Source organism: Mesitornis unicolor, unplaced genomic scaffold, assembly GCF_000695765.1.
Source record: "Mesitornis unicolor isolate BGI_N332 unplaced genomic scaffold, ASM69576v1 scaffold38909, whole genome shotgun sequence".
NCBI classification, from domain to species: Eukaryota; Metazoa; Chordata; class Aves; order Mesitornithiformes; family Mesitornithidae; genus Mesitornis; species Mesitornis unicolor.
In genome coordinates, this window is record NW_010208617.1 from 13,782 (window position 1) to 31,417 (window position 17,636).

Below are 17,636 nucleotides of genomic sequence, written 5' to 3' on the forward strand. Positions count from 1 at the left end.
AGACACCTTGTAAAAGGTGCATTTTATGCCCATGATTGTATGATTTAATGTCTGCATTGGTTTAACTATTTCTTGCATTACAGTGGTGTAAGACTAAGTCTGCGATGGCGTCTGAAAAATTTTTCATTACAGTTCAGAAGAAAAACACATTCCCTCAGCAGAGACACCAAAGATGGTGGAAAGGAAGTGGGCATGGGAAAAGAAAGGGTAGAGAGAGAGGCTTAATCAATCTATCCTCCTTGACATGACAGTTTCCAGCTCATTGTGATCCATTAACAGAAAATAAAGAGGTATATATACTAACATTGTCCACTCCATACCCAGTCTGAGCGAAAACAATCCGTTTTCATAGCTGCCCCGCTAACTAAGACTTTCCAAAAGGCTGAAACTTGCTTAACTGAGGGGGAGGGGGAAATGACCTGTTTAAAAATTACCAAAAGAAAATGAATACAGAATTGAAGCTGTTTCATTTTCTCACACTCAGACTTATTTTGAGATACGTACTCATTTCACTGCAAGTCTTGCAAATCCAATGCCCCGCCGCTGCTGTGGATGTACCTTTAAAAAATGCCCCACAGTTAACACACATGGGCAGGGATCCCACGAATCGTGGGGTCTTTTTGGTTCGTGTTTCATCCCTTTCCCTAGGCACATCTGATAGATCAGCTTCACCAAGCTTTAGGAGCAAGAGACTGCCTGCAAACACTGCTTCACTGAGAAGCAGCTTATTCCAGGAAGCTGCATATAAGACAGAATTTATCCATTTTCCCCTGTAGGAAGCCCATGCTATCAAATCTCCAGCAAGAGAAACAAGTCTTGCTGTTAACACAGTGTGTCACCTACAGTCCAAATCACCACAGAAGCCATCAGCAGAGAGGAGAGATGAGGACAAGATTAAAGGTGAGGGTAGCCTATTCTTGGCAACATGCATGTCCTTCTCCCTTCTGCCCCCTTCTCAACTGATAAACAAACAAGGCCCAGCCCATTAGAACAGTATCTGCAGAAGCAGGAGCAGGTCTTTGGAACTAGAAACGCTTAAAATCTCAGGTGCCGCTCACATACCAAGAGAGACGGGGCACACTGAAGTGGTGAAAAAAACCTGGATCCCAAAATCTCAAGTCCCAGTGGGAAAGGTTACCCACACTTTTCTAGCTAGTGTCATGGCAGCCACAGAAGCAATTGTGGGTCGAATTGGAAGAAAGGTGCTACAGAGATAAAGGAAGATAGAAGAAAAATACAGCATGAGTGTTGTAGGTAGGAGGAAAGCAGGAAATTCTTTAAATTCTCTGCTTTTCCAGACATTAGGTCAGGTTCTTCAAGATATTCCTCTTATCTACAATCACTGAGAACAAGTAAATGGTGAAATCTCTCTATTCTGTACTCTTAAAAAAATGTGTAGTACAGAGACAAAAAAAAAAATATACGTATGATTCAGATCCACCTGCTCAGTCCAGACTATCACTGGGACATGAAATGGGGACGAGTGCTATCCAGCCGCTGTGTCAAGATCTCACAGCCTGTATCGGTGACCAGCAGAGTGTGTTCAAACTGGGCAGATCGCTTCCCATCTCTGGTCACTGCAGTCCAACCATCGGGCCATGTTTCATCTTGCCAACCACCTAAAAACACAGATGATGACTTTTTCACTGTTTTTAAGTAAGAGAAACCAGTTCCCCAAAGATAAATGAAAAATCTATCAACTAAACAGAGAACAGAGCCAGCATGCTACTCCATCACTACTTAATAACAGACACAAGTAACCATTTTATTGCTGAATTGCTCACCTTCACAAATCATTGGTTCAATTGTAAATACATGACCTGGCTTCATGACTCCAACTGCCTTATTTTCTGCAATAAAATAAACACTCAAGTTAGACATAGTGATCCCATCTTAGTAAATGAATGAATCCTTGTTCTAAAAGAATACAGCAGGGATACTGTAAAGTCATAAAAGCCCTTCAGAGATGACCCATTCACTTGTCCATTTTTAATTCTATATTAAGATTTCCTATTTCTTTCCTTTTCCCCTTCCTCCTATACTGCAGTACTTACTCAAGGAGCTTGATATTAATTGCTGTCTTTCCCTCCAACAACTGGAGTTCAACTCTAGAGTTCTATAAAAACACTGAACAAATTTAACACAGGAATTTCTGCAGACTTCTATGACGAAAAACATCATTAAAAAATCAATAGAAATAAGAAGCACTTAAAGATAATCAGAGAAGGCTTCAAACCTCTTAATCTTTTCCCACTGAACCATTAGCTCCAATAAATCGTCAAAACATGATAGTGGTTAAGGAACCCAGTGATTCCATTTACGGAAGACAGATTGTCCTCCTCATTACTCTGGGTAATGAGTCCATAGTAGTGTCAGGGTGATAATGCTGTATTTCTTTAGCTAACATAAAAGGTAGATAATTTCAAAGCATCCAGAATAATAACACAAACTTTTTGATGCCATATACACCAAAAATGTTTATGTGGAAGCACAGCACATCTCTAGGTGTGTAGCTGGACTGAGGAAAGGCTTCAGCCCTTTTCCTCTGCCCTGTTTCCCCTTCAAGAGCAGAGCAGCTTAGACCTGGGTCAGCCCAGCACGTGAGAGCTGGAGCAGACTCCAGCATTGCACAGGAACCCTGACCTCCAAGCTACTTCGCTGCTGTACACAACTTGTGTCAATTCTTAGATAGATTCCTCATCCCCCAGTCCACTTGACCTGTGTAAATCTATTAAATCATCTGAATCACCTAAATGCTTTAAAAATCTCAAGCTGAAACACAGCAACCAGAACATCTTATTTTACTTAAACCAGTCTTGCCTCTATCTCCATAATCTGCTGGTATTTCTCACTCTCAACACTCACATTCAAGTTTCTGGTTGTCTGCATCTGAACAAATTTAGTCCTTTATTCCCTGTAGTTTTCATGATTTTGTTAAATAATTCAAAGGCTTATAAGATGAGCTTTTTGTTTTTAAATCCTTTCATAGTGAGACAAAAATAAGCACCAACTTTCTTCTTTTTTTCCTCCAAGTGGCTTTAAGTCCCTCAGGTCTTCAACTTCGCTTTTGCTGTGAATAAACCCCAGCATCTTCCTTTTTGGGAACAGACATTTTGGCTCAATGAAGAAAAAAAAAAGTTTAAAGGTCCCAAAAGCCAGGAAAGAGAGAAATTTCCTTTTTCTTAGATTGCATTTTAATTTGTATAAAATGCCCTCCATCTCCAGAGAGTCCAAATTGTCTTAATTTTACATGTCAAAGTAAATACCATGAATTGGTACCCTTCTACCCTGTGATTAATAGATTTTCCTCTTTCTCTGAAAAAATAATTTAGGGAGATGACAACATGAAATCCACGATTGCTAGATTATAATCTGTAACTATAACCTATGTTAAAGCTTGTTAGGAGATGGGAAGATGGAGGCATCCGTCAGGAAATAAATGTCCTATTTAATAATAAATGACCTGGGTGTGAACTGTTTATCACCGTTTAATAATATTTGCTCTACCCTTAGTTGCCCACTGGTACTTAAGCTTCTCTCCTTTGCCTGAAGATGCTGTTTCTTAGTTCTGCTAGCAAAAATTGTCATGGGGATGCTATCATTTCCAAAAAATAAAGCTGAGAATGTGGTGGGGGAACGTCGTTCCTCCTCTGCCACACACTACAAAGAAGTTTTCAGGAACACCAGATCACAACACTCAAATGAAACAAAACATAACACGGTCCAGATTCAGGCACAACACCCATCTATACCATTCAAAAAGCCTTTTATTTACATCTGGAAATGAAAGTTTTTGCTTAGATCTTCCAAGGATAGAAAAATTTGCCTATTCACATCAGAGAAGGATGTCTGAAGGATTAATTGGGGATTTGTGCAAAAACATTGAGCACTTACCACATACAGATGAGAGCTAACACTAACCATTAGTGTAGGGGCACAGATTGTCTCAGTATATAATATATTCACCTAATTTAGATTCATAAAGCACGCTATGGTCCAGAGTTTAGGAAAAAAATATTTCGCAAGTGCAAAAATGCTCACTTGATGGCTGTCAGGCCACATGCTACTTTACTGAATATAAGCAAGCAGTAAATTGGGGGTGCATTGCAAACCACAACCCAAAGGAAAGGAATACTCACTGGCATAATGCGGAACATTAGGGGCTGTATGGAAAAGTTTATGGATTCCGTGCCCACAGTAGCTCCGAACCACTGAAAATCCATTTGCCTGAGCGTGTTTCTGAATAATGTTTCCCAGTTCTCTGTACCGAACGCCGGGTTTTACTGCAAAATTAGAGAGAGAGAGAGAGATGGAAATTCATAGAGCTTTCTTTCACCATAGCTAACCATCAAACACCATTCACACTAAAAGAGAAAGAAAGAAGGAAACTCTTCCTTTGCAAGAACACAACTTTCTTCCTTTCAGGAATGTAAGTGCTCATACATTAAAAGTGTGCTGAAGTTTGTAATCCAAGACAACAAAGGTCAAAGTAATGGGCAACTTCTCATACCCAGAGTTACAGTGCTTCTTTTACTGAATTTATGAGCTATATTTGGATATACACTTATTTCTCCACTATTATGTGAAAAGCGTACACAAATGAAAAGGAAAAATTACTATATGTGAAAGACTGAGAAAGGAAAAAAGACAGAACTGTTATTCTCTACTCTTAAACAAGATTTTTAGTGGCAATATTTCACTAAACAATAATGTTCATGTGCAGAACTAACTTTTTTGACAATCCTTTTAGGAAGCCTTAAAAGAGTTTGAAACAGATTAAAATAGTATGGAAAATTCACTTTGAGTACTGGGAGTAATACCACCATAAAAGTAACAATGCCTCATCCATCAGCTGATTAAGATGCATTCCAAAAACAACCTTGAGCCACTAAAAAGAGAAAAGAATGTAAATACTATTTCAAGTTCATTCACAACTCCCTGAATATATGCTGTTCCTTCAGGAGCCAGATGTGTGGTTATGCAGAGCCATCTTAAGCAGCGTTCACATACATAGCCAAAACTTTATGTGAAGCAAGTCATTTAGTTCAATTCTCTGCTAATGTAAAAAAAACCACAACATACAACCCTTAAATCAGTAAGCTGAATTTACAGAAAATAACAAGAAATTTAGATAACTGGAACATGCATGCCTCTGCTGGTCCAGTGCCAAGAAATTATGATGATTTAAACAGGGGAGAGGAAACCTTTTGTAACAGGCGAGACACTTGCTGCTAAAATTCCTTCTAGCAGGAAGTGTCTGAAACCCATTAAATCCTGTTACAGCATCCAGAATGTTGGTAAAGTTACACTGAGAATTTAGATCTCATTATAAAGAACACAAAGGTGAATTTCTGTCATAGTTCACAGATCAAAGCCAGGATATGAAAGATAAGAGACCACATATGTAACATTTGCTATAAAAATAAAGAAGCAAAGGTAAACATTACTCTGATTTAGCTCTGAAAAACAAAGAGGTCATATCAGAACAGTACACACATAAACAGGCAATCTATATTCTTCACAGCTCAGCTCTGCAGTATTTTCTTGATCACACAGCGCATATGCAAGACATAATTCATCTGGATTTCTGTCTTCTCAGCTTGGCAAGCTATCTCCAAGTTATTAACCAGAGTAAGTTAATTTTATTTTTTCATTTACTTTTGAGTAATGCAAGTGTAAAAAGCCTTCATATAGCACCTTAAACTTCAGTCTGTAGAGGCCATAAAATGAGTAAATTTTATTGGGGATTCTAAGAAGCTTCAGGGTATTTAAGATGCAGACAACAGAAATATTTCCAGGAACTTGGGAGATTTTTGTGTTGTTTTTTTTCTTTGTATGTCTAAGAGAATTTAGTGTATTCCTTTGTGAATGAAGCTGAACGTGACATTTTCTACCTTTCTATCTCATTGTATGTCTCAATGAAGCTGTCCTGAGTTATATATAGGGAACATAATTAAAGTTCTGTGGGTGCTGAAGGATATGGATCTGTCTTCTCTGGTACACTCCCACAGTTCAAAAATGAAGAGCTTGTAATTAGCTTTATGAAATAACCATCATGTTTGGCAGGGGCAAAGAGATACGTTTAAGTGTTCAAACAGTGGTTTTTTTACCTTATCAGTTCATTGTGCAACACCATACAAATTCTAGAAGTAGGAAGCCACACTTTGGTTTTCCAAAACACACTTTGTTCTTCATGTTCTCTAAACCAGTCAGATCAAGAACATGTTATTCATGTAACTAACAGTCCAAAAAGGCCGTTTCCATGTAAATATCATCCCACGTGGATCAGCTCATCCTCAGTTACGTTTTCCTTGTCAACATTTCAAATAAAAGTTGCAACCACCACCCACAGAAGTGTGCCATTTGAAGAATCACTGTATTTACACAATATCCACCATGTGCTGGTGACACACACTAACACTTCTGTTTTACAACAGAAGTCACTCCGAAGTAACAGCAAATATGAGCACTCACTTTTTAGAGCCAAAACCATGCTTCAGGGCTCAGCCAAAGGGTTTACCTGCATCGATGGCTTGCATTAGGCACTCATAGGTTGTTTGGACAAGCCTCCTTGCACCCTCATCAACTTCTCCAACATAAAACGTCTCGTTCAGATCTCCATGGTAGCCATTGCGATAGACAGTAATATCCACTGCAAGGAATATCAAACATGTTGTAATATTAGTGCTTTATTTGTCACTTCTTGTCTCTTGACTTGTGAAAGGACAACACACACATTTAAAAATGTAGTATTGTAATTGTGAAGTTAGAAGATTACTTTGGAAGAATTCCAGATGTAAACTCTTCCAACAGTATCAATTCTCTCATACTTATCCTGTAGATTCTATAGATTCAAATCAATAACATAGTGTTTCACTGGCCAACAGCTCAATTTAAAAAGGAAGACAAAGACCACCACATGAATGCAACATAGACACGGCAACGTTATGATTGGTTTTCTAGGTAAATATAAAAACAGGAAAGAGAAGCTCTTAGCTCCATTGCTATTTACCTGGTTAAAATATTTTCTTAGAATTAATTCCAGCACTAGTAAGGAGAAATTAAATTTTAAATGGTGCGCAATCATGTTTTAACCCATATTTTACCTTCAGTAATTTCTATGCATGTTTAGAGTAATAAGTCACATCTCTGCAAAAACTGTAGTGCCAAAACCCTTTGCTTCCAGCCCAAAAGGTAAAATTTCTTGAACATTAAATACACAGCAACTTTTCAATAGTATTCCTGACTAAGAAAAATACAGCAAATTACTTTTTCTTTTTTCTTTTAAATGAAAGCATTGAAACATTTAGCATCAGGCAAACAGCAAGAATGAGAAGGGCATGGCTTAAACAACCAAGGTTTAGAAGAACACATGAGTTTAGAATTATGTTGCAGCAAAACTCTAACTTGTTTGCTTTGTGTATAAAGTCAGTTGTAAACTAAAAGTGATATGACTCATTCTTGGAAAATAGCAGCATAAGCAGCTTTAATGAGGGGAAAAAAAAAATCTCTTTTTTAGTTTAACACATTAAAAAAAAAAGACACGCTATTTTGGATTAAGAACATCCATACAAGATGCTTGTTGCAAACAGTCCTTTTATAAAATACGTGAACAGTCCTACCAGTTTAGACATGGCTGTCATCTATTCTCGTATCCTGTCTCATAGCAGACAAGTAAAAAATTAAGACTTGACATCATACAGTCATTATATATAGTAAACACATGCAAAATCTTCTAGATTTACAAACCAAGTTGACTTCTTGTGGTAGACTGGGTACTTCTGTGTTTAACAGACTTGGTCAATAGTCTGGTAGGTCTAATGTACCAACAGGACTGTATAGAAACCAGCACCCTGGTAACTTATCCAGCTAAGTTTCTTACGAACTGTGTATCAGAGCTCCTTAGCAGTGTCCAGACTGCCTGCTGCAAAGAGGCCATCTCTACAAGCTGTGTAATTACAAGATTTTCTGTTTTGGACTCTGACATGGCCGCCTTTTGCTTCCAGCAGGCTAAAAAGATTTTAGTAAAGAGAAAGATGGGCACTGTCCTCCATTGTTCACTGGGCACATTCCCTCCTATTTTCTATCTCCTCCTTTGTACCCTGTTTTGTTCCTCCTTTTAAAGAGACTTTTGAGCCACTGCCTTACCAAAAGGAAGCCTGCAAGACTTGGAAGCCTTTTAAGAAAATTGGGAATGCACGTTCACTCCACAAAACGTGCACCGTTCTGTAACAAGATCTACCCAGCTACAAAAGAGTAAACTTGTTCTTCCTCATCAAAACAAAGCAGAAGGCTCAAGGCTTGGGCAAGTGCAGTCAGGGCAGGGATGAGAACAAAGGTATGACTAAACCCTCTTATAAAAGGTGTTTTTTAGTGCTGAGGTACAGCCTTGGCACACAAATGGTGGAGTGGTAAAGCACCGTGTAGATGGAGCCACAACCCCATAAGTTTAATGGGGCTTCATAGTTTGGGCTCCAGCAACGTCAGAAAAGTTGGCAACAAGAGAAAGCTGTGCAAAGGCATCACCTTGGAAATTAAGAAAAGATAAAGTAGCTTTCACAAAATGGTTCCAAGTACGCTACAGCGCAGAGCTATCAGCCTGACCAAACCTGATCTAGAGGGGGGCAGCAATTGCGAGGCTTGTTCTGAAAAGGCTGATATCCACAGCAGTGAGCTGTAGACTTAGGAGCTATTACTGCATGTTAATAGATACCAATATGTGACAAAAAGATTCCAACCTGCTTCTGGAGGTAGGCTAAACCTTAGGATACGCTTATTCATGGCTAAGAGAAAAGCAAACCAATGCAATAAACAAAGGTGCAAATGTTTGTACAAATGTCATTAATTTTTACTGCCAAACCAAGAAGAAATGAATGAGAAAAGAAAAAAAAATAAATTAATTTATAAAAGTATTCCTCACTACCCAAGAAGGTACAAGTACCTTGAGTACCGTGAATAAAAAGCAGCTGGTACTGTTAGGCTGCAAGATACTCAAAAAATACTTATGTTTTTTAATATGCATCTATACAATGCCCCACTATTAGGAACCTTGACAGCCACCATAATTGTCATGTCCCTAGCAAAATCTTAAGGATCTAGAGCCATCCAATTAAGAACTCACACAGAGCTAATCCAGTTGAGTAATTCAATATACATTTTATTCACTGTTTATACAGTCTGGAACAACTGGAAACTAGCCCACAGGTAGAACACTTGGGCACTATACTAATGCACAGACCAGGGCAGAAGAATTATAAAACTCTTACAGTGGACCAAACTTTTGAAATAAACTTATTAATTTAAATATGTAAAGAACAGAAGTTACACATAGTGAATGAGAACAAAAGCCTCTTTTAAGAAGCTATTCCAATCGTGTTGCCAGCTTGTGAAACCTCACCTTACTGCATGGTTTAACCAGAGAGAAGGTAGAAATGCTGAAGGTTAATTTTCATAGCACTTACCATTAACAATGTCTCCCTCCTGCAATGGCCTCCTGTCGGGAATACCATGACAGATCACTTCATTCACTGATGTACAGCACGACTTAGGGAAATTATAATAATTCAGAGGGGAAGGATAGCAATTCCTTGCAATACAAGCCTAATTTAGAAAAGACAATTTATACTTTACATTAGTAAGTTCTGTCCAGAGAAAAAAACGTATGCACAGCAGCTTTACGCTAAGAATGATAGGCTGAAAAGCAGTGACTCTTGAAAATAAGATTCTTCAAGCATTTTTTGGCATTATGGTACTGTGTTACGCTTTGCATTTCTTACCAGGAAGAAAGTAAAGCTACTTTAATTTTGTTTCTACTCATTTTTCTGTTCAACTACCAATGCTGAAACACCCAGGTTTGAAACAATGTATGGCAATATGTATTTGGTTAAAAACCCCAGCCATTTTCAATTACTATTTTTAAGCACTTGGTCTAAGACTTTTAAGCATTTATGCAAAAGACACAAGCCAGACAAAACAGCATGTAGCACCACTCCTTCACCCCCAGCTTTAAAACCTTAAGCTGCTTCCTTTGCACTCACCCTAATAACCTTTTTGGGATTTTTGCAAAACTGACATATACATTTTAAATACAGTTTGTTTATGTTTGCATATGTAAGTATGTGACATACTAAGCAATTCTGGAAAAAACAATACTGTGTTAACATTTTTAATTTTTTAAAATAATATTGTTTTAAGACAGCAAAGTACCAATCAGGGATATCAGCCAGTATCACCAGTCTGCCATGCAGAAGTTTGCAAAAACTGCTGAGGAGGTATAACATCCTTTAGTTGTTCACACTGGACATTATGCGTATGCAAATAATTTAGTGTTTAATGCAGTTCAACAGAAACCTCTGGCCTCATCAAACCAGAGTAAGCTCCTTACAATCTTGGCTCAACAGCTGCAAACGCAGATAAAAAGAACAGCAACCAGAAAGCTCTCTAACAAATTTAACTATACCAAAATCGCTGCCCTCCCTACAGTGCACACAAGTATCCTCAATTATCAGTTTACGTGCCTTATAGAGAAGGCAGCAAATAAAAATTACACAATTGAAGCATCAATGAATAGTTAAGCCAGGAAATACTTGAGTGTGTATTTCAAATACTTCGCTGGATTGTGGCTTTAGTTTGCCTGACTGCATCAAACGTTTCAATTCTCTCTCAGGCTCTTCAGCTCTGACTCCCAATCATAAATAATTAAACTTTCTCCTCTGTGCATCTTAACCAACACCACAGAACACAAAAAGTCCGTGGCCTACATATGATGTTCTTTATATAATGGTATCTGTGGAGCAAAAAGGATTTAGAAGAAAGAAAACTATATGATGTTAAGGAGGTGTAAGAGGGACTTTGAAGCTGGAAATCACTGAAGGAGCTGATATAGAGGCACCTAGGAGTTCCTCACGCATTTTGAATCTACCACTGTGCTGTAACTTATTTCTAACATCTGCACTACCTGAGAATTGGGAAGCAGTTCAAAATAAAGAAAAGGACTTCGTTAAACAACAGAGAAAATCACACAACATTCAAAAATAGAAGAAAGCATCCATAAACACCAGAAGAACAATAAAGTAACCTTACTAAATGGACAGCATGATCGATTTCTTCAGTAGTTACACCTGCTTTCACCATCATGGCAGCAACATCCAATACTTCTCTAGCAAGCTGCAAAAACACCCAAAATATTTATTTAAAACAAGACCAGGACTACTCCCTAGAAGATCAACAAACCCAATTTCTACCGCTACACCGAGATTGCTAGGAAAGCTGGGTAGACCTGGAGTCTAGAAAGACTTTGAGATGTCTACAGGTTATATTACTAAGCCACTGCTGTGAGATTTGAAAATACTCAAGATTTGGACCACAATTTCCTTGAATACCATAAACTTAAATCAGACTACCTAAATACATTTCAAAGCTTGACTTTATGCACAAGGAAGTGACTATAATTAAACAGCTCTTCTTTAAAAATTCTTAGGGATGGGACTCTGTTTTGTTTTGGCTTTTATTTTTTACTAACTCTAGGAGAGGAAAAAGTTCTGTTCTCATTTATGTACTATAAAATATATTGTTAATAGTAACAATGCTTCAGCCTCATATTAGCTCACTAGTAATGACAAAGAAAGCTGGTAAGTCATCTTTCTGCTTGCAAAGTAGTTCACTGTGGATTGGAAGTCACAAGGAGAGAAAAAGCAGTAGCAAATTTCGCAAACTATTTCTCAGTCCTCACAAGTGATTTGAAAGTTTGTACTCTTAAGTGTGCTGTCACAAACTGGTAAAATCACTATGCATTTTTAAATAAATGCACTTCATAAATAAAACCAAAACTCCCTTACCCTACACACTACTCGCATCCCTTCTATATCCTCAGATGTGAGTATTTTGATTTGAGAGGTTCCTTTCAAAGCCTGTTCTGATTCAGACATTCCTGAAATGAAAAAAGGGTGAGAATTTAAAAAAAGAAAAAATAAATGTTATCTAGAGAAGTGACTGCTACACTTGTCCAATCTAGGAACTTACTTAGCTTACCAATGGCAATAAAAGTACATACCTTCTCACCATAGACTACAGTAAAAAATCCACCAAGTCATAGCATTAGCATCATTATCCAGATTAATTTGAATTCATCGACCTTCCACAATACTGTAATGCCCACACGTACTCAGGATGCCCATTCACTTATTGCATAAAACCCTCATGCCAAGTTATTCAAAACGCAACCTTAAAAATCATATTTACACAGAAATTATTTTATTAATAGAAAAGTCTTTTTTTCTTTTAACTTCTTTGGAGATAATAAACAGTAATAAATAATATTCTAAGATAGTCGTAAAGGATTATATAAGCTTGTGAACATCCCTAGTTATACTACTGCAATAATCAGCTCATGAAAACATGTAAATTATTCCTAACAAATTCCGTGCAAGCTCAGTTTTACAGTTGAACAACTCCCCAAGACAGTATTTTGCATTGTTGAATTATTTACATTCTGTAAAGAATAACTAAAGAATGGCTGAAGACTTAAAAATAATTCTAACAGACTTCATAGCAGCTTTTTGGGGAAAATGCAAAGCACTACTACCAATACAAAAAGGGGAAAATATCAAAACCAACCAAAAAGCAAGTAATTTTGAACATTTTCTCACTGTGTGCAAAAATAACCAGAATAAAGTTTTCTTTGGGGAGTTGCTTGCTGCAGTGTTGTTTGGTTTTGTTATTTTGTAACACGTTTCCAACAAATTCACTGATGTCACTGAGAACAGCTCAGCAGAATTCCCCCGTGACAACTCACTCACTGCTATGAAGTTGTCCACAGCACCAGGACTTGTATGGGTTTGTTTTGTTTTGTTTTGTTTTGTTTTTTTTACTTTCTTCCCTGAACACCTTTGAAAGATAATGTGTTGCAAACTGTGGACTTCCAAAAAATACTTGTAACCATTATTTCTGAAAAATCAGTAAGTCAGTGCGAGAAGAACAGATAAAAGAAGAGGTTCCCTTCTCCAGTATCTCCTTTGCACTTTAAGGACTTTTCAATTAAAAGAAAAAGATAAAGCAAACATCACACTCCATAACTGTGATTTGTTTCACGTTACCTAGCGGGTGATCAGCATAATCCGGTCTCTGAATATAACTTGGCACAGGTCTTGTTGGCGTCTAAATAAATCATAGTCAAAGCCGGTTAGTTTGCAGGAATACTTATTGCTGTCACAAAACCAGAGACTCATGCAGCAAAATTAAATACAGTGAAATACTGCTAATTTCACTTAGAAAAAGTTGTGACATATGCAAACACTTCAAAACACTTCCAATTCTAATTTCTCAAAGATTCTGCTACTCTTTATTGCTTTTATATTATACAACTTCTAACAGCCAACTTCACAGCTTTGTAAATAATCAAACTTTTATGTGTCAACTAAATGAAACTGTTTTTATGACATATTATCCCCGTTACGTTGTAGTGTTTATTCTGCTTCCTTCCAGGCTGCAAATGCACTGGTTCCAAATACATCCTTCCTCTCTCTGGTTATTGGTGTCTATCAGCGAGACTGTTATTTCTAATCATCACCCTAGTCATGAGCACTTCTTGTTATAGTTCAATTTGCATCCATCCTACACCAGGCAGATGACACAAAAAAGCCAATGTTCAGCGATAACACTACCGAATTGCTTGGTCAGTGACATATCCAAACCAAAAATCCTTTCTACATCTATTTACAGTAGCAAATGCATGTGGGCTCAGGCTCTGTTAATCTATTCTCTGACAGAGAAGGCTATGGAGAGGATGCCACAGGGGCAGCATTTCTAGCACAGGCCAATTAGAAAAGACGCATGTAAATAAAATGCCATTATTCCTGTAAAAGCTTTGGCTTATTCCATGTACAAACTTGTACCGATTTAAAAATGCAGCTACACTGAGGACATCTTCTAAACCCACCTTTCACAGCTGAAGATGTGACTGACCTCAGTCATTCTTCACCATTGCTGTGCTGGAGATTATTATAACCTCTGTTTTTTCAGCAGAGCTGTTTACCAGCTTACTCATCGGGTTATTTCAAACAATTTACATAAAATAATATAAACCCACTTATTTCAATTCTAAGTTAGTTCACCTGAGTTTTTCTGCAACAGACTGCTCCATCATTGGTGAGAACAGCAAACAGCTAGGAGAATCACTTCCTTGATTTTTAATATAACAAGAGATAGATCAAGTTAAATCAAAACGAACCACAGGAAGGACACAGTCATACATGTCCTTGCCATCAGGTTCAGAATGTTTAAGCAGCTAGAGCTCTCTCAGCTAAAACGTGGGAGGTAACCGGGTCAGGACAGGTCCATTAGTTGCTACAGGATGTAGCAGCACTGGAGTGCAGAATAGCACCTACTGCTTACCAGTGGATAGTGTGGCCTGAGTTTACCGGTATATCGATAGCCAGACCAGGGATTTGTATTAATGTCACCTTCCAGGGTCCAGGAGGAAACTTCACGCTTTGCTTTTTCATCTTCTGAAAAGACAAAAATAAGGAAAAAAAAAATTGCAGCAGAAAAATCAGTCCTACTGTGGAGGGCAGAAAGTGACCTAGAAATATGTGTGTCTTGATTTGACTCCTTCTGGCATTTTAGATACTGGTATATGAAAGTGCAAGTAGCAGTTACCATTTTTGTACTGCCCTTAAGTTTTTTTCACATTCAAAATTCACATCCTGCCAACTCTATCTTTACTCAACAGCAAACTGAGGAGTGTGAGGACAGCAGTACTGAATCCACAAAGGCTGTGTAGTGATTATTTAAGCTGCTCTTCATTTGAGGTTCTAAAACATAGTTCTGTGCTTGTTCTCATTTTGGGAAAAAGCATATTTCTACAGAAACACTCACTATCCCTTCAACTGATGCTCTTGGGCTGTAGATGAATGTTTCCTGTGATTTCTCTTAGTATTCAGTGACAGAAATTATCTGGGGTGGGAAGGAGGGTATCCAACTCCTGGTTTCAATACATGGAGCCTGCTGCCTCTCCAGATGTAATGCAAAGAGTGAGGGTGCTGCCACTTCTCTTAACCTTGTGAAACTGGTGTCTGATGTGGTCCTGTGACTGACTTCATTCACAAATAACACAGTCCTAACAGGACAGACTGAGGGTGTTTCCATAAAGGACTGAAGTAAGTAGGTCGTGAGCATGAACAAAAGGAAAAATATTTACTCGGAAAGAGGAGGCAAGGGTTAAGAAAGAGCATGTTAGCATTAATGTTTAACTCACAGCCCGATAACTTAAGCTTGTTTTCTCTTTTTATATCTCACAAGAGGGAAAAGACAGCAAAAGGTCTGCCATAGTAAGCCTTAACGTGAGCTCCTCAGTCTCTGTGGCTGACATCTGAGCCATCTGCTCATATCACATTCAGTTCAGATAAACCACTGAGAAGTCACAGTTTAAAAATCCAAAGATTTAATGAAGCAATATTTTAGATTCTCTTGACATGCTTCAGTAGTTTGTTGCACTGAGGACTTGAGGGACATCAGAACCAGGGCTGCTCAGCTTGAGGTCAGCAGTTATCCAGGAAGCCAACAGGATCACGAATTTAGTGGTATCATAAAAAAGTTCACTGCCAGATAAACAGCAGCATTAGAGGACTGCACCAGAGAATTACAAGAAGCACTAACAAAGACAACTGTATATTCATGCAGGTATAAAGTAACAGGATACAGAATGCAAGTGTGAACCATAAGACCCTTACACTGGGAAGGCAGAAAGGGGGAAAACATTTGTAATTGTCTGTGCTACCCCAACCTATTTACCATGTAACACTTATCACTGAAAAACGAGTTTTATTGGGTTTTAGGAAAGGAGGAGGGAAATGACCTGAAGATTTGACTTTCTGCCATGCCACTTACTTTTTAATCCCACCTCACTTTTAAGCAGGGCTTGATGCAGTTGGGTAGGAGGGATGGAGGGGAAGAGGCCAAGCAGGCAGAAGTGGGGTTTGCTCTTTTTGTTTCTTTGGTTCTAAACTCATGGCTTATTTTTACTACTCACGTAAGGGAGAATCTACCAGTATTTCTGTGCCAGAGCTACCAGCAGTAACTAAGGCATACAAATACTCTTACTGCCTTCAACTAAACTCAGCAAGATCCTAGCTACAATACATCCTCGTACCAATGGCCGCATCAGCGCCCAAAAGCATTTTCCTCTTTTTTTTTTTTAAATTTCCCCCAAAGCAACACACCCCCAATGCACAGAACAGCTGCACTCTGGCTCACTTGCATTCCAGCAAGTGTCTAATCACACAGACTTCACAGGAACCTTTTCCATTTTCCTGCCTTTTACTACATCAGACATCAAAATGCTATGATGGAACAAGCCTGGCAATGCCTTGTAACTTTGATTTATTATTCTCCTTGCCCTCTACCTCAGCATCCCTCTTTCTCGGTTCATGTACCTGACAATGTGGCACAAGGAACGCTTTGTACAAACAGAAATGGGAACAGAGGCTTCTGTACCACTGTCTCTGAAATTTTACGTGGATCTGTACATTACCAGGAACGGGACAAAATTTCAGATATGTGGAAACCAGTGCCAGATATCTTGGAAAAATCCACACTGTTCTTATCAATGCAGAACCACAGAGCAGCTGAGGTTGGAAAGGACCTGTGCAAGCAGGGCCATCTACAGCTGGCTGCACAGGACAAAAATAAAAATCAACACAATATTAAAATGGATTTTTAAAAGCCCATACTTACTTGCTTTCTTATGTAGTAACTTGTGAGTGGCCCAGCTTCCCTTAAAGCATTCCTAGAATTGCAAACAAGAATCATATGTATTGTTAAGTAGCATTATCCAGGAGAGACGTGCCATCCCCACAAAACACAGAAGCAACCATATTTTAAAAGATGGATTTTATTAACCTGCAGTAACTGCTAGTCTGAACAACAGAAAATACTACAATCAAGAGACAGAAAGCACAGCCAAACAGACACACTCACCACAGTGAAACACAGTGATCTATCTAGTAAACATTGTCCCTTTATCTTTTCAATGAGTAACTAAACGCCACAGTTGCTCCAGGTTGGCTGAAGCACTTCGCTGTTTGTGGAAACAGAGCAGAAGAGCTCCTATCTCTATCTCCACACCAGATCTCACGGCACTGCAGTGCGAAGGACGAAGGACGGGCCTCCCTCGGCTCCCGCAAGCAGCCACCTCCTGCTGCTAATTGTGTCCTCTCTGCAGGGGCCAGTCAGCACCATCACAGGGGAACAAATTAAGGAGATTAAAGCGGGGAGGGAAGTGAGGGCTACTGCATGGAAATAGGGAAAAAAAAGTTGAAATGGAAATCAGTGAAAGAGTGAATGTGAAGAAGGAGCGTGTCTTGTTCTTGTCTTCCCAAGAAAGTACAGAGCAGTTCTTGTGACCAGCAATGGGGCAGATGGAAATGGCTGGCAGCTGGGGAAGAATAAATAAAGACTAAGATGAAGGAAAGACATGGAAAAAGGAGAGACTTAAGTAGAAAAGCTGCAGAAGGTGGCATTAAAGGTGATCCTTTAAGGTGCTAATTAGGAAATTACTTGGTTTTGTAGCAGAAAGTCTAATTCAATGGCTATGTGCACTCAAAACAACCATTAGGAAACAGCTAATTCCAATCATTTAC

At 38.5% G+C, this 17,636-nt stretch overlaps 1 protein-coding gene across 1 annotated transcript; it reads right to left on the reverse strand.

The window, feature by feature from the left end:
- Positions 1-1,309: 1,309 nt before the first annotated feature.
- On the reverse strand, positions 1,310-16,783 carry METAP1 (methionyl aminopeptidase 1; the record flags this gene model as incomplete). Its single annotated transcript, XM_010192576.1, has 10 exons — positions 1,310-1,619; positions 1,785-1,850; positions 4,140-4,283; positions 6,521-6,652; positions 9,462-9,600; positions 11,083-11,166; positions 11,838-11,929; positions 13,095-13,155; positions 14,392-14,504; positions 16,732-16,783. Coding segments are annotated over 10 exons (1,044 nt in total), but the record flags the coding sequence as incomplete, so codon positions are not given.
- Positions 16,784-17,636: the final 853 nt, after the last annotated feature.